General features: G+C 36.6%; 2 protein-coding genes across 5 annotated transcripts; one reads left to right on the top strand and one right to left on the bottom strand.

Annotated features, from left to right (window-relative positions):
* Positions 1-307: 307 nt before the first annotated feature.
* LOC105387427 (ras-related protein Rab-4B) lies at positions 308-2,133 on the top strand. The gene is made up of 4 exons (XM_011558179.3): positions 308-461; positions 547-627; positions 849-1,181; positions 1,287-2,133. Exons 1-4 carry the CDS (start codon positions 446-448, stop codon positions 1,499-1,501), a joined length of 645 nt encoding a protein of 214 aa, XP_011556481.3. The 5' UTR covers positions 308-445; the 3' UTR covers positions 1,502-2,133.
* LOC105387144 (hexokinase type 2) lies at positions 2,039-21,909 on the bottom strand. Of its 4 annotated transcripts, none has more exons than XM_048629577.1 (9): positions 21,757-21,909; positions 12,300-12,462; positions 12,036-12,217; positions 11,773-11,946; positions 10,934-11,033; positions 10,150-10,339; positions 9,545-9,750; positions 6,612-6,838; positions 2,039-4,358 (listed from the first exon to the last, which is right to left on the bottom strand). In XM_048629577.1, exons 1-9 carry the CDS (start codon positions 21,781-21,783, stop codon positions 4,272-4,274), a joined length of 1,356 nt encoding a protein of 451 aa, XP_048485534.1. In that variant the 5' UTR covers positions 21,784-21,909; the 3' UTR covers positions 2,039-4,271. The 4 variants fall into 4 exon arrangements, with proteins under 4 accessions (XP_048485534.1, XP_048485535.1, XP_048485533.1 ...); XM_048629578.1 differs by lacking the exon at positions 21,757-21,909 and adding an exon at positions 16,262-16,490; XM_048629576.1 differs by lacking the exons at positions 10,934-11,033; positions 21,757-21,909 and adding exons at positions 11,566-11,665; positions 12,975-13,134.
* Positions 21,910-24,743: the final 2,834 nt, after the last annotated feature.

Raw genomic sequence — 24,743 nt, 5'->3', positions numbered from 1 at the left:
AATCAAGTGCCAACGAACGTTCGTTGGAGCACTAATTGTATTTGGACGTATTAACGAACACCAACGAGCACGCGGAGGCCAACGCTAGCGAACGATAAATATCCTTCGTTGGCCTTTCGTTGGCCCGGTGTGTACGCTGCTTTACCTATCTCAGTGTAGGCAAGGTTTGGCATAACAATAGTCAGTGGCACTCAGTGGTCAGTGCAGGGGCAAGTCATTTTGTCTGTCAAAAATACAGAACAAACGTCACATTAAAAATATTTTGTCTAATTATTTATTCTGTGATTGTTTTGTATTTTTTGCTACTTGCTGTTTGGAATTTGGATTTTTGTTTTTTGTTGAATTTTTTGAAAAATTCTAGTGTTTCAGTAGCAGATTCTGGCTTAACAATTCCGAAAGTTGCAAAGGTGATGGCCAAGTTCTAAAAGGATCTACAAATAGCATCATGTCTGAAAATTACGGTAAACTTTCTATTAAGTACATGTTTGCAGCTCTCACAAAAATAATGTTTTCATACTTTTTATCAATTCTTTTCTTCTGTTACAGAATACTTATTCAAATTCCTCGTTATTGGTAGCGCTGGAACTGGGAAGTCCAGCCTTTTGAACAACTTCATTGGCAACAAATGTAAGTATCCAATTACGTTCTACACAATTACCTGTGCTTCCTGAAGTCGTCACCAATGACTAGTCTGCCTGTGTTTATGTTCATTTTAAATTATGTTATGATATTGCAATTAGTACTTATTAGGTCAGCATTTTAAATTAAGTATAATAATATATTAATCAGTTATAAGTAAGTATTCTATCATTCTATCTATAAATCCCCTTTATTAATTGCCTTTTCAGTTAAAGAGGACAGGTGCCACACCATAGGTGTAGAGTTTGGCTCCAAAATTGTGAATATTGGAGGAAAGTCCACAAAACTCCAAATATGGGACACGGCTGGACAGGAGAGGTTCCGTTCTGTCACGCGGTCATACTACCGAGGAGCCGCCGGGGCGCTGCTGGTGTATGACGTCACCTCCAGGGACTCTTTCAATGCTCTCTGCAACTGGCTCCGAGACGCCCGCACGCTGGCCAGCCCCAACATAGTCATCCTTCTTGTTGGGAACAAGAAAGACTTAGAAGAGTCTAGGGAAGTCACATTCAGTGAAGCCAGCCAGTTCGCTGAGGAAAATGGTAATTATCCTTAAATTATGCAAATAAATTTATCTGAATTTATTTATAAATATTCAATGTATGCCAATTGTATCAATAAATAATTGTATACACTGATAATTTCAGAGCTCATGTTTTTGGAGACTAGTGCAAAAACTGGTGAGAATGTTGAGGAGGCCTTCTTGAAGTGTTCCAAGACCATATTAGCAAAGATAGAGACGGGGGAGCTTGACCCAGAGCGGATAGGCTCCGGTATCCAGTATGGAACTAGCTCCTCTAAGCGACTCACAGCTCCGAAGAAACCTGCCCGGACTCCGTCTGAATGTGCCTGCCGGCTCTAAAGTAAGTTCCCACCTTAGTATCTCATTTGTACCAATATTTAAGCTATTTAAGTTAAGTTAGGCACTATATTATATTTACAAATATTTATAATGATGAATATGATGATTTCCTTCAATGATTACTGTGTTTCACCATACTAAAAGTTATAATATGTTTTAAAAAACAATTGCATCTAGTGTTTTAGTGTGAATTGAAGAGGTTATCAACACTCAAAAACAAAGGTTAATGTATTAGTAGATAATGATTTGTGCAATAAATAAGAAGTGACCTTTAATTATCTCTATTTAAACTACGCAAAAATTCAGTATAAACATTAGGTATATTTAGTACAGGAGTACAGCACACTATTTAATTTCGATGGAAAATAGTATTTTCTGTAGTAAATAATCATCTGATAGTTTTTAAGACAACTCTTGTTATTTATATCTGTGTAAGCACATTATTTTGTAAACATGCACTTGTGTTCATGACAATACAAATTAATATGACTATTTCTCTCTTAACAAACCCTTAATAAATAACAGTAAAACAAAAACTTTCTTTTTTATACAAATTTATTCATATAAGTAATAAGAATAAGTAACATTGCTTACAGCTTCACTTAAATAAAAGACAATGTGTAAAAACAAAATGTCTTTCAAATTAAACTAGTTTCTAAAACTGGCTCAATCAATATCTATTTTATTTTATTTTTTGTTTAAAAAGGTAAGTAGGAAATGCTATTTATCTACTTATAAACTGTAAAAATATACTAAGTAACAAACTAAATCTGATTCTTTTTTAAATATGTAGTATAATAGTCTACTTAGTTGTAAATAATATACATATTTCAAAAACAAACCACTGGCTCCAGGCCGTAAACAACTATTTACATAATATATTATACATATTTACATTGCAAACACATGATGACATTATGTATATTATTTTCGAATTAATATGTGTGGCCAAATTTTTACTCTGCATATAAAATCAAACATTAAAGTACCTTGTTTGATATGTATGTCCAATAAAGTGACTTATCAATCATGAAGAAAGACATCTGGAATGTGGGCAGCTGAATTTGAGACCAAATGATCAATAAATATTCTCCTTGATATTAATAAAATTTTAGGTAAAAGTACTTTAATATTTACTTACTGTTATTATGTGTTATAGAAAAATGAATTACATATATTTTGTGAGTATCTCATGAAAATATTAGAATGTTCATTGTAGTGCACACAATAATTACATACATATTACAAAATAATTACTGATAAGCATTCTGTCTAACTGCACACAGCTACATTGTGCAATGCCGACATGCTACTCAACAACATACCTTCATTAAAATGCACCTCTAGATAAGTAACCACTATGAACTATTGTAGTGTAGGTGTGTGATGTTGTAAAGCATTATCTATCACTATTAAAGTGCTCCATATTAGTATTAAACTAATTAGGTAAAAACTCATCTATTTTTAGGTAAATGAATAGAGATTGAGTCAGTTTCCCCGTTTATTAACAAAAGGAAAAAGAAATACAATTATTATAAAATATGTATTCATTTTACAAAATAGCTCTATCACAGAAAATATCAAACCTCATCAAAATTTTATATAAATTTCGTTCCCAATAGAAATATTGGAAGTAGGTATATTATTTATACATACATGCTTTCTAAATAAAACTGTTCCAAATAGATCTGAACAAAATATTAACAAATTTAGCATGAATAAAATGGAATGATCAAAATAATGATACACTAAATGATCAATATTTAGTAAATAACTGTGAGATTCGCTCAGATGGACATTTAACTTTTTCATTTTATTTCGAATGTACATAGGTATACATAGAAATACCGGAAGTATACCTAACTATCATCAATTCTCACTAATCAATGCTTTTTAAATGTATGTTTAAGTATAGTCTAGACTCATAGCGAAATTGTGGTTGAGTCATCCAAAATCTATATAAATTGCGTACCTAATTATATTTATTTGTGTATATAAATTTAATATATCTAGTTTTCAACAATACGTACATCCTATATAAAATTTATTAAGCAAATAACCATAGCGAGAATGCTCACATGTTTAAATTTAAATGTACAACACACTAAACCTACTTATTGCTAATACAACTTAAGTCGCTGAAATAAGTATTTCCGCTAAATCACTGTCTATTGGGTGGCTAAGATAGGCACTTGACGGATATTAAGATTAGCGAAGTATTTTGCCATTAGACCTTGTTACATCATCAGCCTTAATACTTATTGAATAGGGACCACAATACCGCAGAAGCACCGCGGTATTACTGTGCTTTAAGTATCAATTTCAAACTTAAAATCTGATTTGTGACTAGACTAAGATAGAACATAAGTACACAAAAGTTACAATTCAATGTGTCTGCCGAAAAAATACATTCAGTGCCTATCCTCAATAAATAAATCCCTTGTACTAATCATTTAACTAAACGCGTACAAACAGATTCCGTCAGAAATCGAGCCGACTTATAAAACTGGGAGTCTTTCTGTTTCTTTGGAATATCTCGATCGCAACCGCGGTATAGACGCATCGTTGACGAAATCGCGTTTGTACGCTGTCTAAACAAATACTTAAAAAACAGATAGGACGCTTAATGGCCACTTGACCAGACTGGTGTTGGCACGACGCGGGTATTAACCAATAGGGGACGACAGCCAGCTGCAACATACCTCGCGTCGCGCCGAGCCCAGGGCTGTGATTGGTCAGTGTGTGTGGTGGTCTCGTGGTGAGATCGGGTCTAGCGACCCTCCTGTTGTCTGCACGCGACGGCGGCCACCAGCGCGGCGCCGCGACCGCTGCCGTCTTCCGACAACATCAGGTCGAACTGGAAATAAAAGAGATATTTTCAAGTTATCAGACTGAATCATAAAACATAAGACAACATAAACAACAACAACATCGGCAGTACAGGAGAATGTCCATGACAATGGGTTTGTATGAACTGATGCCTTAAAGCATATGATTTAACATTTTGTGCCCTTCGGTTCTTTCATTGAGTCATTTTGTGGTTTTTTTTTATCAAGTTTTTAGTAAACGGAATGACTGAGGCAAATTTTAATTCTAATAACAGAAATCGTGCAATGTCCAACGTCCATTCTGTGTTGTTCTAATGACGTGGTGTTTGCGTTGACGAAAACAAAGGGCTCCAAAGTTCACTCTTTATCGAGGTACCTACTAAGTACCTAATAATCACTTACCCAGGTGCTATATTTATCTTGACTATTTGCCAAATTCATATTTACTTAAATAACTCTTTACGTTTTCGTATTACGAGTATAGTTGTATTACATACGCATCTATACCTAAAATGTGTAATTATTTACATGCCATACATAGCTTTATAATATCTTACTGTAAAAAATGCTGTTTAGTAGTTAATTTTCGCAGACTTAAATGTCCAATTAATTCAACTGATAGCTGTAAATATTGACGTTATCTGATATCTTAACATCACCTATTCATACCTAAATAACTATGACTGCCTATGTGATTACTGATTATCTGTATTGCATTTGTTTACCGAGCATGATTTGTAAGTTATTGAGTAGATTAAGTACTCGAGTTTTGAGAGTATAAAACATCTATTCCATATTATTTGCCTGTAAGTGTTAGGTATAGGGATGTATCAATATTTATCTAGTTATATTCTTTCAAATTGTAACATAACGACGGCACCGTAGCTTAGGCGGTAGTAAAGCTGCTTCCGAAGCTTGGGGCCGCGGGTTCGAATCCCGCCCAGGGCAAACAATCGTGTGATGAACACTTGTGTTTGCCTTGTGTCTGGATATCCCGTCTGTTAATCGGTATTTCTTAGCTAGTCTAGTTTATTTCAGATAAGAAATAAATTAATAATACTGGGTACAAAGTACGCATTCAATTAAAAACATTTTTATCATAGACCTTACGTAGGTTAAAGCTAAAGGGGGCGCGGCCGTTAAGCTATCTTTGGAAAGATAATAATGTTCAAAGGTTCCTCACATATTGTGAAGGCTAAGGATACGCACAATCGCAATAATTATGGTCATTCATTCACAAATCTACCGCGAACCAGTATCTTCCAGAATGTTCCTTCAGATGGCTGGATCGACAGAATAACTGGAAACCATAGATTTAAACCACCAACCCGCACTAGGCCAGCGCGGTGGACTAGGCCTAAACCCTTCCTTCATTGGAAGGAGACCCGTACCCCAGCAGTGGGGCCGTGATGGGACGTGATGATGATAGATTTCAAATCAAACGTATTGTTTCCATTATATCGTCTGGTATTTTGACAAAAAATATAGTGCGTAGCAGACCCAGATAACTTATCCGTAGTTACAATGATAAAATCCCCAATTAAGTAGGGTCAGCCCGGATGGGGCAGCGAAGAGCGATATCATTTGTTTGAACTGTATGGTTCATTCATTTATCTATGATTGTAATTATCATGTTTGAAAACGACATTTATTTCATTCTACAAAAGACAGAAGAGATGTTCCTACTTACATAAGACATAATAATTATATTACTTTATTGATAAAATATTCCTATTAGAGATTGTTTGCGGAATTCCTACCAAAGTATGGAGTTTTAAGCGTTATTACTAATAACGGCCTACTAATAACTATGTAATAACTTATTATTTATTAGTAGGCCCATACTGCTTACAGCCAGTTTTTGGGAAGTAATTAAAAGCTAATCTATTACATTCCTGAGATAAGAATAAGTCAATACCTAGTATTATTACAATCCTGATTTGTGATTAGGTGTTTGTTTCTAGATATTTAAACAATTTTATCTGATTTTCTATTTTCTAACACCTTGAGTAATTAATAATAATCTTGTGAATATTAAGGTTCCAATTGGGCACTGACGACATGAGGTTGTAGCCGACGCTTGTGTTTTAAGAACAAGACATTAGAAACTGCTTAGTATATGCAAAGTCTGACGGCGTGTATAATATTGTTTGTATATATAAATGTAGACCCTAACCCCTTATTCATATAAAAAAAATATTGGACGTTTTAGCTATTGAACTGTTTTGTCCCTCTCTAGCAAAGACCCCAGACTCCCTGTCAGACTCTAAGACAGTACATACCGTGATGCCCGGCCGAATGAGCGTGGCAATCTTCTCCGTCATAAGCGTGTGGAAGTGCGGGTGGAAGCGGTAGACCGAGCCGTCGATCCCCACAGTGACTCGGGGCTCGTCCATCTTGTTGATCAGGGCGGCTATCCCGGCGGAGACCAGGTGAGCGGCGCGCCGGGACACGCACTCGCAGACGTGCCGGACCGCCGCCATGTCGGATTCTGTCGCGTGGGATAGACCTGAGGACAGAATAGAGGATAGAATAGTTATAAGGCAGTTTAGATATTGGGGATATGCACAAAGATTCCATTCGAAACAGCCAGGTGCAGGTACTTACACCTCACAGAGAATAGAATAGTTATAATGGAGGGAGACGGTCAGATAACTTGACGACAACCTGTAATGCTACCACCCCATTTGGCTATTGTTATTTGCGTATTTCCGAAAACTGCCATGGTCACTGGTCGATATATTCGCCAAAATTATTGTCGAATTTACCTAAATTTTTGGGATTTGGTAAAATTACGAATAGCCAAGTGCACACATGCGGGCTACCTAACTAATATTTAATATGTGGTGCGGATTTCTGTTTTGTATCTTGATTAGATTAGATGGTGTTGGGTTGATCGTTGATAGCTAAACGGATATATATGAGGCGGACTCCTTTGCGAGTGTGGAGTTCCACATTTTGTTTTCAGCCGATAGATCGTCAGTTGTTTTCAGACGCCATCCCAAAACAAATGACGATGTTCCTACGTGCATTGCGTTATGAACGTGCATGCATTATGTTTGTATGTTTCAATCCAAGAATCAGGGGAATAACATTCCTGAACAATATTTGCTTTCATAGCTGCTATCTGCAGTTCCGAGACGAGATGATAAGATAATGGCAATCTATTTCCTCGCTCATTTATCGGAAAATTGAGTGGCGACATTACACTTGGCCCGGTTTTGTATATCTACTTATGTACTTTGTTTATGTGAGCGACATGCATATATTTATTTCCTGCCAAGAGTGCCAAGTCATTGACTCCGTCGGAAGAAACTACGGGCCATAGTTAACTAAGTATATACCTACTTATACATTTTTAAAGAGACATACTAATAGCCTACTTATTAAGGATAATAATTTTATTAGAACCGACTCGACTGTTTCAATAACAAAATCAAAGCGTAACGATAGCCTTTATCTGAATAAGTTGAACTTTGTGATAACAGTTTTTCCCCTAACCAACCTAGCTCTACTAAGTGCTAATAAGTAGTAAATAATCGAGTTACTTATCTTTATAATAGGTCACCCTGTAATCTCAGCAAATTATTGCCTACCTACAGATTATTATGTAGGCAGAACCATGAATCCTCCACTTGATATGCCATCATTCTTTATCAGTTCTCCATAGCTTACCCACTGCATTGTCCCTGACTTTCTGATTAGCCTTGCGAGATAAATTACCAATCTATTTTTTTTAACTATCCATTATTTGCTGTCTATGTTTGTTACACATTATTATAAAATATGTACTTATAAGTACTTTATAATTTATTGTTACATAAAATTTTACACATGCCATTCTTCTACGATCGATTGAGTTATGCAACTAATTAATCATGAATAATAAAGCAGGTTTACATTGTTACATCACACGGCGGCGCTATAGGTACCTGCGTACCATCTCTGTTTACAGTATAAATGATAAACGATAATATGTAATTAATAATGACCTGACTTTAATCACTAATCGCAGACCGTGTCGTAAGTTCAATTACTTAATTGCATGTGTTTTAATTTGTACTTAAAATGCGACTACTTAATTAGCAGTAGCTTTCCGATTTCGTCAACTAATTTAAATATTTGGCTATCGAATTTAATTGCAAATTTGTTTTTCTCGTCTACGGATTTAACCTTTTCTTTCGGATCACAAATAGCACAATGTATATGCAGGAATGCGGTTCACTTTTGTGATTTTGTGCAGAAGCGTGTATTTTATGTTCCGCGTGGAGTGAAGGTGACCAAGATGTCAGAACCGGTGCCGCGCCTCCCACCCCGTGCGCCTACCATCACTTCACTATGTAACATACGTTAGATATCGCGTACGAGTACGAGCGACGAATTTTTTCGCAGCCACAGACAAACAATGCCTATCTGCAGTGGCAAGCGCAACGAACAAACTTAAAACGTTAAAGTTTTTTATCGTAGTTCATGGTAGGCGTACTCCTTTCTTGTGTGTAGCGAACCGGCCACAGACTACGCGCTAAGTGGCACGTGATGTTCATCTCACGTGTTTAAATATTTCGGTAAAGGATTTGTAAAATCAATTTATAGTGCTTAATAAATAGTTTTCATAAAACCTACAAAAAACTATACTTAATAGGTGTCAATAAACGTCGTCGTGGTTTAATTTAGAACGCGATGCGTCGCGCGTAATATTCAAAGATGTTGCATCAGGGTTCAGGGTAGCGACATTCAGTATGATAGCATCATTTGAGGGCTAGGGGAAGGTTAATAATCTAATCAGATCCATTCAGAAATATGATCAAATATAAATATCAACAGAAGCTGATGAAAAATATCTTGCGACACTCGGGTATTCCAACAAACAGTGTAACCCAAGCCTTGCGGTTGTTTACCTAAAGGGGATATTGTTACTGATATTGAATACTGCAAAGGTTTAACTGAATAAATTATCGAATTTTGTTCAGATCAGAGAACCCCATCTGGGAGAAGCGTTTACATAATTCAGCTCCTCTCAAATTTAAGGAGATATTTAAATTAGGGCTGATTTTTCAATGGTCAGATGAAAGTTGTTTGGGAATAATTTTAATGCTGTCGCACCTAAATACACTCTATCAGTGACAAAAATAATATTCGTCAGAAAACATTTATGTTGCTATTGAAAAATCAGTCTAGATAGTTACAAACTAACAGACAACTATTAGGTACTTACCCAGCTCCTCAAGCACCTCCATGCAGCTGGTGAAGTCCCCGGGCTTGTCCGACTCGATCTCCGACACGTACTTGGTGTAGAAGCAACCCTTCGTGAACAGCAGATCCGACCCCTGCCCGCCGAACAGCAGACCCGCCTTCGTGAACTTCACGAGCGCCAGACGGACTAGCTCGCCCATGTACATGCCAGATATCATCTTCTCCTGGCTGCAAGAGATGTGAGTAAGACTTTATTAGTAGGTATACGGTACGAGTGATTGAAATGAAAGGCGCGGAGTGCGACGTAGCATTGACTTCAAGGATGTTGTTTATTTTGGTGGCCGACTCTTTTATCTTGTTAGCTTTCGGTGTTCATATTTTCGAGTTGATTTTCGCAAATAATAACAGGTGTAATATTAGATTGTCAAATCAGTACTGGAGATGGGGCAAACTGATTGTGATTGGAAATAATCATCAACTTCCTACTTTGTAGATTATCGGCAGCAGATACACCTTTACGTCAAAGACAAATGAGATATTCGTGATGTTGGCAGCAGATCATTAGGGTTGCCAATTTCTAAGGTCAATGTCCAGTAGCGGCTTTAAAAAACAGATAAATGATCTTACATTTGTTTGCCGGGGTTTATTGAGCTGTTGTCGACTTCTCTGTCGAACTCTGTCCTGACAAAGTCCAAGGCGCCGTCGTCACCGAATGCCCCCCATTCTGTGTTTATGAGAAGCTCTTTCTTGCCCGGAACTCCATCAAACAAATCGCAATTCTCTATCTTTTCTACATAGCAGGCATTGCTTCCAGTACCTAAAAATTACGGATGAAAGTAAGAATACTGAAGACAATAATGATACAATGTTTTAGCACTAAGCCAAGGCACGACAAAGCATAAAATAATAAGTTTATTGACAAAAACACTTAAACTATGCAATAAGAAAACAAAAGAAAAGGTTTTGTTAAATAAAAAGTAGAAGCATTCCTATAACAGTTAGTGGAAAATAAATTAACTATAATTATGTTATTAACCACTGAATATTAAAAATAAAGTAATGAACCAAAATCAAAATGATCATGCTGTTAAAGAATCCCCGAAACATAAGTAATGAAAACATGACTTTGAAAACCCCAACACGTAGTAATAATAGTGTGTTATCTCATTTTATTACCACCAATAAATCATTAATCAAAACAAACAATTACTTATGTAAGTTATTATCATGTCCCGTCTCCCGTTAGTGAGGCAATTAAGAATATTCGATACGTTTCGCGAACAGTCAAATTAAATTACAAACACAAGACGATCCAATAAATAATAATAACAAATTGAAACACAAACGCGTCTACTTCAAGCTAATCATAGCACACACACACCACCACATTGGCAATTAATGTTGAACCTACCCACGATGAGTCCTATTTTGCAGTTGTGGTTTTTCCACGCACAGGACATCAATGTACCCGTAGTGTCATTGAGAATAGCGCATATGTCAATCTGAACGTCCTACAATAAGTGAGAAAACATGCATTTAGGACAAGAACCAGATTTATTGCATTCAGATAGGTCGAAGGATGGCCCTGTGAAATGTCGATGATGATATTATGATAGTAGACTTTCCGACTTTGGACAACTCAAGTTTGTCAAATTTTGGGCACATAATACCTACCACAATAAGTTCTTAAGTTACCACGTAGGTACGTTAATAATTGTAAGATTTGTGCTTTGTTGAAGAACTGATAAAGATTCCTTGGTATTTTAAAACAAAATATAAGAAGCAAAAACTAATGCCTATTCTATTTCACAGGACACGCTACCTGAAAATATATTTAATTTAGAAAGAAAGGAAATTTTATGATAACTTACTTTTTTCCAAACATAAATGTAGAAAATAATACGTAGATACCATGTGACCAAAAATAAACAAAACAAGAGTTGCATAAGTTTAAGAAAGTTTCTATGACATGGCTCTCATTATTTTGTATCCAAGAATCATGCCTTACTGGTCTATCCAGAGAGCGTATCATCATCAACTTACCAATTATGATACCTATTCGGCAATATTTGTCTCTATGTGCACAAGTCATGAGAGTGCCAGTCGCATCATTAAGGATGCCCATCACAGATACATCTATATCCTGGAAAATACCTTTAATTTTTACTAATGTAATGTACAGATGAGGGATTTCTAAATTTTTGGTGTGAAATCTTTTGAAAGTAATGATTTTTAAAATTCTAAACTTACCCCTCGTCTGGCAATAGCGTCTTTCAATCCTTGAACAACATCTTCACCGACGACTCCTGAACACGAAAAGCCTTTGGTCCAACGTTGAAGGATTCCCTTCGTAAGACCGAGCTGCCTCAGAGGGAAACTGAATGTGAATCCCAGCGCCAATCGCTCATTGTACACATTGTGTTCCTAGAAAATATAATTAAAATTAAAACTTGAATAAAAAAACTAACAAATTAAAACTAAAAGAATCAAACGTAGGATTTCTGATGGATTACCTTCATAAAATTGGCTAGACATTCGGCGATGTGGTCGAACAGGGCTATCCCGGTGCCAGTCATAATACTGCTGGGAATGGCGTAGATTTTGGACTGCATATCGAAGTGGTTCTCTCCAAGGTTGATTATCAGCACCCTGAAGTTGGTCCCTCCTAAGTCAAGCGCCAAGAATTTTCCGCGTTCTGAAATTTTTCATAAATTATTTTTTCCGTAAAAATTTGCTGTCTGCAATCTGTTGATCTTAGTTTTGAAAATAAAGGTTACCTTTGCCATTGGGAAGGTCCTGGATGTATGTGATCCAGCACTTGACGGTGGCCTTGTCGTGTGTGTCCTTGCACAGTCCCTTCTTGAGGTCCGTGTGCAGGCGGCTCATGATCTCCTTGATCTGCTTGTCCGACATCTGCAGCACCTCGCATTCTTCGCGAATCTGTTGACAAAATACAATTTTCTTAGCGTCATTCGACATTCAACGAATGTAGCGTTTACTTGAACTTCGAGACAGCGATGTCTATGTCTTTAGCTGGATTTACATTGTTATTTTATGGATTGATATATTTTTGAAAAATTTGGTCAGTTATTTTTGTTATTTATTTTTTTATATCCACCTCCGCTCGTAATTTATTGATATTCTTATGCTGTTTATTTAAGTACCCTACTTCTTTTATAATTGTAGGACTTAAGTACATCGTTTTCCTTTCCTTATTGAAATGGAGGAATTTATAGTTTTGTTAACAAATTGAATATGCAATTTCCTCGTGCAGGTCTACAAGTACGGTACGTAACAGTTCGGCGTCGCTCGCGCCGTTCATTATCGCGAACGAGTTCCACAAGGTCAAAGCGGTCATTGCAACACTCGAATTGCTTTCCAAACCTACACCGGCTGCGAAACCTCCAAATAACTTGTACTACACAACACTACACTCTAATACTAACGCTTACCTTAGGCAGATTATTTATAACCACACCCATCTCGGATAACTTTTACCACGACTTTATTTTTCAAATTGACACTTCGCGCGTTTGCACAGTACCGGCTGCGACACGACTTGCTAAACCCGCTATGAAGTGAAGAATACGGCTCGCGCTCGATGAACGAGCTCTATTCATATGTGCGCGCCGCTTTTCATTCATGATAAAATGCTGTTGTCTCACTCGCTTATTTACAACTGTCGCGCGATAGAACGGCACCGATAGCCATCGCCCGTTAGCCCTCCAAGCAGTCAATAGTTGATCGAAGAAATATGGAATAATTAGTTGGCTTTTACCATGTGTGTAGATGTTATTTTAATCCAACTTATGGATTTCGAGTGGTATTGTGAATATTGCATGGGTTTTATTGTTTGTTGCAATCCCCAGACGAGCCTCTTGACGGGAGGCGCTGATTGGTCGGCGCGTGGGCTCGCTCGTGACGTCACGAGACGCATTCCTCGTCCTCTATTTATAAATTTTGCATCGGATCAACCAACGATGGCTTCACGTTATAATGCATCAGCTGAAGGTGTGTCTGATCATGATCAGTCGGATATACAATAAACGCAATGAAGCCATTGTGTGAATCATAATTATTATAAATCATTGAGTAATTATTAGTGACGATGTGACGGGTACCTCAGCAATTGATACGTTATCTAGTTATCTATAAGAAAGCAGGTCATAAACTGAAGTAAGCCGATCGATGATTGCTATATTTTCTAACCGTGCGCGGGCGCCTCTGTCAGTGAGAGGTGTGGTCGAGCAAAAAACCCGTCGTCCGCTAATCCGGCACGAGCACGAGACAGGAATTGTATTGGACTTAGAATAAATTATAAATACAGTCCAGTTTAAACCGGTGCAGCGCGTGTGTTGCGTACACACACTGAATATCCGTCCGCTACGTCACACTGATAAACTGTGCTAGTTTATCTTCTCTCAAACATTTTACTCCATTTCATTGAGTTTTTAGATTCGTTAGATATTCATTATTTTATTCTCAAAGATATAAGAAAATTTAGGCACATACTAGGTATCATGTTCACATTGTTCACATCGAACATCAAAGAAAAACGCTCCTGAGATTAAATAACAATGACAAGGTATCTCATGCTACTTTATTCATAGCTGTTATGTTGTACGACCTAGAAATTTGATGCAAAAATCATAATACAACACACACCCACGTCGACAAGAAGCAATGACCTATTTTGATAGACCCAGAAGGCTAACCGAAAGTAATACCGACTTTAAATAACGGTCACATAGATCTAACAAATTGAATAGCTTTGTTTAGTCTTGTTCCAGTAATAATTAACAGTGTATCTGTAATTGTTCGCCTTGAAGAGTAGAGATCAAGGAACGGACCTCAGTTATGTCGGCATTTCTAAGAAGCAACGATACTAAATTAATGATTATTAAAGCATAGCGTGTTGTTTTCATCCGCAAAAAGTCTGCTTGGAAATGAAAGCTTCGGTTGCAGTTATATACAGTGTGTTTATTTTGTTCGGACGTCACGCGGACGCACGCTTCTACATTTAGTTGGCACAGCATCTTGTTTATTTTCGATACAATGTGTCGCGTGATAAAAGACGCTACAGCTAGTAAAATGTTTCACGTAACCGTAACACGTATTTCATGGGATTACCATAAAAAGGACTTACACCATTTGAAGAAAAAAAGTAAAAAGAGTGTTGCAGACAGACAGCTTTTTGTTTACGTTTCCTACGCGATCGGGTTGAACGAGCAAGGCTAGCAACTCAACACACGGAAGAAGGAATTAATGCACTTGATACAGTAAAAAAATGCAATGCAGAAAATTATCGAGGCCCAAATCAGGGAGTGCCGAACTACGTCATAGCTTGTCGGCTATGCTACTCCAGTCAAGTGCCCCGATAATAAGCCGTATCTGAGATAACAGCATGTTTAATGGAAATATTGTAAAAGCTAACGAGCAATTAAGTTTAAGGGTGCTTTTGGATTTAAAATAGATATTACTTCAAGTAGGTAGTCATATTTTTTGCAGGAATTTTTATGACTTATCAAAGATTATACTTAAACACACAAAGTTTAGTCGATCAAAATTCATCTACGTTATCATTAAACAAATTAGAATCGAACATTAATCATAGCAAGTGTCTCCTTGACGTAAGAGAATCGGAAACCTATAAATAAGAGCAAGGAGTAGCTGAGACAAATTGTATTCTGATTGGTCGGTCAACAAGGAGAGCCTTGTCACATGATTGAATCGTTTGACTTATCGGAATGAGTCTAGACATCTTGATTGAAAACCAGGGTACTCCTATCTCTGCGTGACGATAGCGAATTTCTTTGCAGTAAAAAATTTATCAGTAGCCAGGATTAAATAGATTGTCGCATAGAATGTGCGTCTGTTTTGACAACAATTTGAATCTAAAATAATTATCATTTTCATTCATATTTTCATTAACAATCCGCTTCTATCCAGTTCGTTATTACCGCGTTTATGCTAATTGTATTCTTAAACAGATTCATAAGCATCATAAGATGATAACGATTTGACGTATGCTTGCTGTTAAATGCACTTAACACTGAAATCTTCTACTTTTACGACAGAGAAACAATAGATAATATTTTCAGTTAATTACCATTGCACGACGCCATTGATTTCATTGGCATCTGTAACGAATCTTTTATGAAAAGTTGCTTTATTATTTACATTCAAATTAATATCAATGTCATCAAGTTTATCCTCTTGGTCTTTTATCAAGGACTCAACCAGTCCAATTCACGTAGTTATAGGTGGTACCTCAATTCCGACTATGTCTGCCCTTTCGTGACCTTAGCACCATTAAGTTTTGAGCTTATGTACTTAATTGAATTAGCAGCTCGTCTCATACATATTTAAGTATTAGTTCCACGAGGATATGGTACATTTGACCTCTAAACGTAGCCCTATAGATATATATTTTTTAGAATCATGGTTTAATATTATTTTTTAATTAGATGGGCACAAATTTTTATCTTATTTTTATTTACTTATTTGCATTTCTCATTAATTCCCATTTATTCTTAATAATTTATTAATCCAGAATGGCAATAACATAATGAATATTCTAAATCAAGTTATGTTGGTTTTTTAATTACTACACTTAACAGTGCACGTTTAGACCTCGAAAAAATATATTTGCAAGGCGATATTGACAAAACCAAGCCAGTTATTCTCGTCTTCGGAAAATTCCTAATCTGAGTGTTAATATTTGTGAAGCTGTACTTACGACGTCTCGTGGTTGACGCATATTGATTGGTCTCAGCCACTCCGTCTGAGACAGCAGTTGATGAACGAGGACCGTTGGCGTCCACAGGGTGATGCCGTTTATGTACTGTTTCACAAAACTGTCGATTCGCACGCGAGGAGCGAACACGGTGTGGTAGCGACGTGGAGGAGTGAAAGGAGCGAGCGGTGTACGTTAGCGTTAGCCGTCGGATCACTTGTGGCGACGCGCTACGTCGAGGGTCACCTTGAGCCGTGGTTGCGGCGCATGTGCACCACGCCCTCTCCCCTCCCCCTCCCCGGCGCCGCGTGACGTCACGGCGAGCCCTCCGCTCCTCGCGCCGAGTGATTCAGCTGTCGTCCTTCCACACGTGACTCCCCGCACGCAATATCTCGCCTGCGTCGCGCAACTCACCGGCATTTTGAGGTTACACTACACCCAGCCTGGTCCGGTATGCAGCTGATGCAAATTGGGAAACTGTTGCGCATCGGAAAGTATTGTTGGTGTTGATAAAAGTGATGAAACAGACGTAATGAGTGGAAGCGTTGTGAATGAAAACACTTTATTTGTTTGTTTAGATTTAGCGCCTGAACGAGCAATAACCCTAGCTGGAGCGAGTAAACAAGCGATAAGGGTTTTCTGTTAACAATACGATAAATAACTATGTCATTGAATATAGGATCCGGCAAGGCTACGTCATCAGCTGCAGTTATCGAAGTCAGCTGACGCCCCACAATGATCACCTCAGTATGTGCCTCAGTTAATTCATTATCATTAGGTACATGCGGTATAGCTGGCTGCATAGAATCGGCCATTGTTTACATTATGTTACGGTAATTGTAATGCATTGAGCAATAGCACAAGTCAATTTATGTATGTATCTAAGTAAGTATTATTAAAACAGTGAATGTTTACTACAATATTTGTACACCTTTTTCATCTATTCTTCAAGTCATTTCTCTTCTGCAAGGTTGCCTAGAAGAGATCGCTTTAGTGATAAGGGCACCTATTGTATAACTTTAGTTTACACTGTATAAAATTGTAATTTAAAGTAGTACTGTTCTCTATTCTAGGAAATGTTATTATTCTTATCTCTTGCACCTGCAGATAATACTTGAAACTACATAAATACACATACTAAATACTTTTTTTAAAAGATTATTATTTTAATCTGCCCAAAAGTAAAACTGAGTCATTTCTAATGTTTCCCTGTTGTTTGCGTCATCGGGAATCCCTATTCTAGATATTGTGTAACAGGACGTTTTTGTTTACGTTTTCTTAAATTTATTATATCTATCGTTAAATAGCGTAATATCAGGGACAACACCTCCACAATTTAAGCACCTAACTGCGGCTGCGGTGTAAGCAAACGCACTGTAACGAAAAGCTTAGAAAAGAAATTGGCATACAAAATGAACCAAATAAGCTTTCGTGTTTACAATACAATTTGCCAAATGCGCATTTCTCTTACTCCAGCTCACAAGCCCAGAAGCTCAATGTTCTCTTACCTATTCGAAAAGCACTTGAATTAAACCTCGGCTGTATCACCAGCAAAAAACATTGTTTAATAACGGTTTAAAACAATATTTTAGAGAGACAGCGTTTAGCATCCTTCTAAAGTTTTGATGGTAACACCCAAGATGTCTACATGCCTCTGGTTGTATGCAGCATCGCCTCACCTAAATCGCATTTACCTACATGGCCTATAATACAGGCAGAGATATGAAGAATACAGGCCAACACAGAACACAGTAGCCGTAAGGTGAAAAGAAAGGTGTTTGAATAAACATAATTATGTTGCGCGTGGGTGTGTCCCAGTACGAGCGACGTGCCTCCTCGCATGCGCGCACGCAAGCTGGTTGGAGCCATGCCATTACAGCCTCTATTGCAATGTGATAGTGCCGTGGTTTGCGTAGTGCGAATCATCGTCAGCAGCAAGCAGTGGGTAGTGGGTACAGCGTCGTGGGAGAGCGTGATTATTAGCACGAATGATTTCCAATGACTTGTCGGATGAACGAAGTAAAATTTAGATAGTTAGTCAATACTTACTAATTTTGCAGGTTGTACCAAATGATGAAATATATTTACTGCTATATCATCATGACAAAATTTGAAGCTATCGGGAGGTTTATTCAGTTCTCAGTATTGTTATATCGATAGTGACGATCTGGCTGTATCGATATTGTTTGCATACTCAGGCTGACTAGCCGACTACTGAATCCATCTGCATCTAGCGATCAGAGTGCTGGCGCTCCTTTTAAGATACCTACATAATATTCCTTAATGACTGGGCCATTGTGAAATGGTGGTAGAGTACCTACTTAATATTATATTATGACAATGGGAATGGACAAATACCTAATTGTAATTGTAAAATTTTACGTCCAATAAACAATATTTAATTTCATTTCATACCTATAATTATTTGTCCTTGGAAGATACATAGGTAGGAAGTATTTGTGTTTAGTTTTTTCGAGGCTTCCCACAAATATCTAATAGAGTAAACCCACCCACTGTTAATTCAGGAGGACCATGTATTTATTATTCTTATGGACTCTACTTTTTCCTTCAGGGGCACCTCGTTTACTTTCCTATTTCTACTACTTTCCCATTTTGTCAACTTCGAAATTGGAACCCTACAAAGAAGAAACGGAGAAATAAATTAGTATAATATTTATCTCGGTATTAAAAGATAACAGATCACAGCACTATATTACATACCTATTAGTTAATAAACGATGTTTTGAGAAGATAGTCCGGATAAGTAAATATGTATTAATGTACGTTTTATGATTAAGCAGAATATTCAGATTAGTTTTCCTTTTAATTTGTTTTGAAAATAAAATTACTTACATAAATTAATAACAGAGTGTGTTGTAAATAGCACGTGTAAGTGTGTTTTTCAATATTGTTGGTAGGTTTTACGGTTTTGCGATAGTACTAAGGGGTACTGCAGCTCTGCCTACCCCGTATGTAGTATATAGATACTAGGGTTTCGTTTTTCCCGACCTTTTTCTGTTCCCGGGAAACGGGAATTTTTTTCAAGATTTCCCGGGAATTCCCGGGAAACGGGAATTTATTTTAAATGTTCGTTTTTGCTATTTTCGGGTATTAAAACACTAACAATTAATTAAAATATACTTTTATAACTCTTACTTTTATTACTCGTATAGGTAGAAAAAAGCAACAGTCAGATAAATTAACAACCAATATTATAATGATTTGATTTACATGCAAAATCATTTGTTTTTCTTAATTGTAAATTAAACCAAAGGTATTATGATTAACAGTTTGAAAATAATATTATTCAAAATTACACTTGAGGCAATGTTTTAGAAAAATTAATTCATTCAGCGATTTATCGCTCAACCTACTTCTTATTTTAGTTTTTTCTCTGCGTTAGTAATTTTATAAAAATAAACGCGGACACAAAACCGGGACATAAAATATATATAATTATAAACAAACAAAAACCCGACTGCACGCTAAAAAGGTGAAAACAAGTCCCAATGTTAATGGAAAGTATCGTGGGCACCACCAGAGGTTTCACCATTTAGCTGAATGTTACTTAGAAAACGGCCTTGTGTGGCGGTCAAGTTGGTCCCCGGAGTCCCCGCCTGCGATACTTTCCATTAACATTGGGACTTGTTCTCACCTTTTTAGCGTGCAGTCGGGTTTTTTGTTTGTTTATAATTATATATTTTTATTTGTATATTTTTAGTTGTTTAAAAATAACTAAAAAGTTACAAATAAAAAAAATATATGAAATTTTACGTCAGTAGTTGGGTTTTAGTTCATGAACATTTTTTATTTCAATATTTTTGGTGTTGTTATTTAAATACCTACAATATGCATATTTTTGTAATGTGCAAATCAAGCCCATTCATTTAATACCCCACACGGCATAGTTGCAAAAATATTATTTTTTCGATCATCACGTTATGTCCTCTAGAGTTATGTACATTTTAATGTAACGTCATCGCGCCATCAATACGCTTCTAACGATACCTCATACATCAAAATCTATCAAGCCGTTTAGGCTACAGGAGGGAACAAAGAAACAGACAAAGATACCTACTTTACATACATACATACATACAATCAAAAAACATTACCCTCCTAAAAAATATGACAGGCGTCACACTAGCACTACCGTTAGCTTTTACATACTCTTTGGTCACATATGTAAAAGCCGATATTTTTTTTGGTTTTAGGTAGGAGAAACAGATAAATAAAGATAAAAAGAATAGCATAGAATCGATGAAAAATAATACCCGGGAATTCCCGGGAATGATATTTTTTTTCCCGGTTTCGGGAATGACACGGGAACGAAACCCTAATAGATACATAATAATTATGTAGGTACAGTCTGAAACTACGAAACCTACCCTCTCAGAGTGACAGTACTACACATAAGAGGCGTCAGGTTTCTTCAGACTGTTCCACACTGCACCTAGAAGTTAAATGGATAGTGCCTTCCCTGTTCCCAGATTCCTAGTTATCCTAATCCTAACTAATATTATAAATGCGAAACTAACTGTGTCTGTCTGTGTGTCTGTTACTCTTTCACGCCAAAACGACTGAACGGATTTGAACGAAATTTGGTATACATACGGTCTAGACCCTGGGAAAGAACATAGGCTACTTTTTATCCCGGAATTCCCACGGGAAAACTTTTTAAGGCGAAGCGAAGCGCGCGGGAACAGCTATAGTCTATAAATTATAGATATGGGTCTGACTTATCCGTTTATCTAGATGTAGGTGTAGGGCCAAAAGGCAGAGTCTGACATCTCATAGTTTATGCGTGTGATGTGACCAATGACCATGATTATGATTATGCTAATTGCCACCGGATATCTCTTGATTGCATAATTATCTGGACTTTGATTCAGTTGCAGTGATCTTTAATTATTTATTTTATAGGTGGCGGATATTGGTACTAAACCGATTGATACGGAATTTACATACGTAGTGCTTCTTACAAGTCGTTTCCACAAAAGTATCTAATCTAATAATTTAATTTGATTTGTAGATTCCAGTTTATGATGTTCAAATTAAGTTTATTGAGGGCATTTTCCTGTTGATAATTGAAAAAGTATCTTAGTACCTATACTGTGATAATGATAAGAAATAAATTCACTAAAAGAATATTGAACCTGTCTGTTTCTTGCAGTTAAAATTGCTTTCTTTTGGTATTAAATAGCTTATGTGCATACGATATAAAAACTAATCTACTTAACTACTTGTAAGAAATGTATTCTGTCAATACAAACCTATAAGTAAGTTAAGTATAAGTAATACTTATTATATTTACTATCCATTGTGATTTGTCATCCATTATATTTGATTATATAACATTTGAAGCCGTGGCATTCACTAATTGTTGCTGCGGCTGCACTATTATTATAGTTATAGTAAGCTACTCTAAAGATATTGTTAACCATATACCTACCTGTATGTATTTATTTAACTTAAACGTTTATGTATTCTAAACTTACCTTGAAGTTGACCAAGTCCTTAGCCATGATTCCGGGGGTTCCCAACTTCAAGTCACTGAGTCAATGAGGAAGCACTACCTCTCAACCTGAACACGGTCGAGTGACAAATGACACACACCAGGCTAATACCGCTTTTAACACTTATTCACACAACAAAAGCATTTATCTTTGCACCACAGTAATTTTCTTTATGTTTGCCGAGGAAATGCTCAACTATATTATGCGTCTATTACATGGGTTTACTTAAGATAGCTGGTGCAATAAAATCGAAAGACATTTATAGGGGTAATAGGAGATGTATTGTTGTCGGCGTGTGGTGGTCTATTGCAGCTCGCAATCTCATATCAGATACTGTTGTGTAACGCAGGGTAGAGTACATTGGCATGACCCCTCTGATGTCCGAATGTCACTTGTTTTGGACAGCACCCAAGACAGCTGACACTTCTGTGAACCTACGCATAGGTAATAAGTACCTACACGTATGTAAACAGAGCTGTACATAAGCACCATATAATTTGGAGTGTCTTTATCTAAACTGTGATTTCCGCGAATGACTAGATAATAGGATAGTAGAGCTCTTCTAGCTCTGTTATCTATTATATTGCCCCTGTATATTTATTTGTTTTTGTTAAAAGCAATCAGGAGATTACGAGTTTATGAGCTAATCTTTAAGAAACTCCGTTCTTATACGATGATCTATAGGTTAATCATTTGCAAATTGCAAATTTTCATTTACTTGTTCCATTGTTAATATTGATATCTTAATCGGAGTAACCGGTGCGAAAACTAGTCAAGCAAATACTTAATTATCGATTACTTACACGGTATGCACGTAATTTGGCGAAGTTCTAGTAAAATATTTATACTACATGGTGCTTAGTTGTAGTATAAGTAAGTACTTATTTATTTATGTAGATAGTCAACCTATTTTATTTTTTTTAATTTTCGTTCCTGTAATATTTTTGATTTCATGATTATAATCATTATCAGCCTTCATCGTCCACTGTTGGGTATTATAGATATAAGTACAAGTTACACGCTAGCAATCCTTTTACTTTAAATTAAAATTTAAAACTTCCAACCTTCGCCTTGGACTGAATCATGAAAGTTGAACATGGCTAATTGAGCAATTGATGGCGCCTTGCGACCGACTTGATGGTACATATAATAGGTATTATTGTACCTAATACTCAATATAACTATTACAATTCAAACAAAGGGGAGACAAAATCATCCCCTTTCTGCATACTATACTGTATGTAGGTATACTCTATTTTTAACACCCTGCAAGTACATACAATAAATTAAATATATTAATTACAGTGCGCATACTCCGAGCAGTAACAAAACGAGTGAAAGGGAAATGAAGGGTTGCCGAAAATAAAGGGAAGTGGTACAGCCGATCAGCTGAGACGGTTAAAAAGACTTCAGAAAAGGTTGGGTATCAGAAACATCTTTTTCTATTCCCACTCAGTATTGCTGGAGTAGTTTGACTCATATAGGTATGGGTAAACCCAGGGCACAAGAGGATAACAGAGGTCAATTTAAAACATTCATTATTAAAACTTAAGTGCCCACCTATTGGTATAGGATTTCCTTCTTCACTATTCGCTGGTACCGTAACTACGACGTAAATATAAGGATAAAAATCGTATCTACCATGTGCTACCGATAAAATTTTACGATGATTAACGAATGATCGTAAAATGTGGGTAGGTACAGTGGATAGGTAGGATATTCACTAACATAGTAGCATAAGCAAGAAAGATAAAATTATGAAACTCATGTCATAATTAAGGGCCTGTACAGGGTGACGTGCCGCGCCAAATTTGGGTTTTCAATGCTCTTCACACAGCACACGCAGTGACACGCACACATGTAAGTTTGCACAGTGGTTCGATAAACTTTTACTCGCCAACTTTATTGAAAATTATGTTCAAGTACATTTTGGGTGATTTTAGGGTACTTAAGTATAATTTTTACTTACACTGGTAGGCACCAGGAAAGAGTAGAAATTAATAGGAGTGCCACTTTACTCCATACTCGGAACCCGATTAGCTTTTTCAAACAAATGTGGTATTTACTTGTAGAAAGGTAACTACAAGTATTACTTAAAGTGTACATAATAAGTTTCGGACATCCTCCAGCCAACTGAACCCCGACGACGAAGCAAAGTAAATTCATAGTGTCGCAAAAGGGCTATACAAAGCCGAAAGGGGATGACTCAAGGGGTCATTCTAAACAACTTTTGTTCTACGAGTTTTGCAAATTCGCGAAAAAAAATATTCGTTTTCCATGGTAAAAAGTCACGTGTCCAACAAAGTTTCTATGAAAAAGGTTTTTTTTTGTTAATTTCCAAAACTCGTAGAACAAAAGTTCAGAATGACCCCCTGTCTTACTCCTTACCTGCCGAAGGAGGAAGGTAATGTTTTTTGATTGAGGAATTGCTTATATCTACGTACAAAGCCCTGGCTCACTCTGTACTAAGCTACTGTATCCCAGTATGGGGTAGTGCCGCAAAAACTCACCTAATTACTTTAGAAAGAGCACAAAGAGCTCTACTAAAAACTATATTATTTAGGCCGGTCCGTTTTCCTACTTTTGAACTGCATATGTCCTGCAAAATCCTAACCGTTCGTCAAACATACATCCTTAGATCACTGTTAAAAAAACACACCACTTTAGAATTTAACCAAAATTATACATTAAAGCGAAGACACGACATTGTTTGCCAAATTGTTAAATGCAATAGTACATTTGCAAAAAAACAATTTCAAGCTCTCTCGTCGTCCCTCTACAATAAGATTAATAGAATAAGCCCAATTTATCCTCTAACTGTGTCTGAAGTCAAGCACAAATTAACACTACTTCTAATTACATTGAATTATGATAATACTGAGTCGCTACTTGTTACATGATTAAATGCAGTTGTTAATTTTATTTTTCTATTTGCTTACAGTTTTACTAACCCAAAATAAATACCTACA

The sequence above is a fragment of the Plutella xylostella genome, chromosome 23 (genome assembly GCF_932276165.1).
Source record: "Plutella xylostella chromosome 23, ilPluXylo3.1, whole genome shotgun sequence".
NCBI classification, from domain to species: domain Eukaryota; kingdom Metazoa; phylum Arthropoda; class Insecta; order Lepidoptera; family Plutellidae; genus Plutella; species Plutella xylostella.
This window is presented reverse-complemented; position numbering and strand designations above follow the sequence as displayed.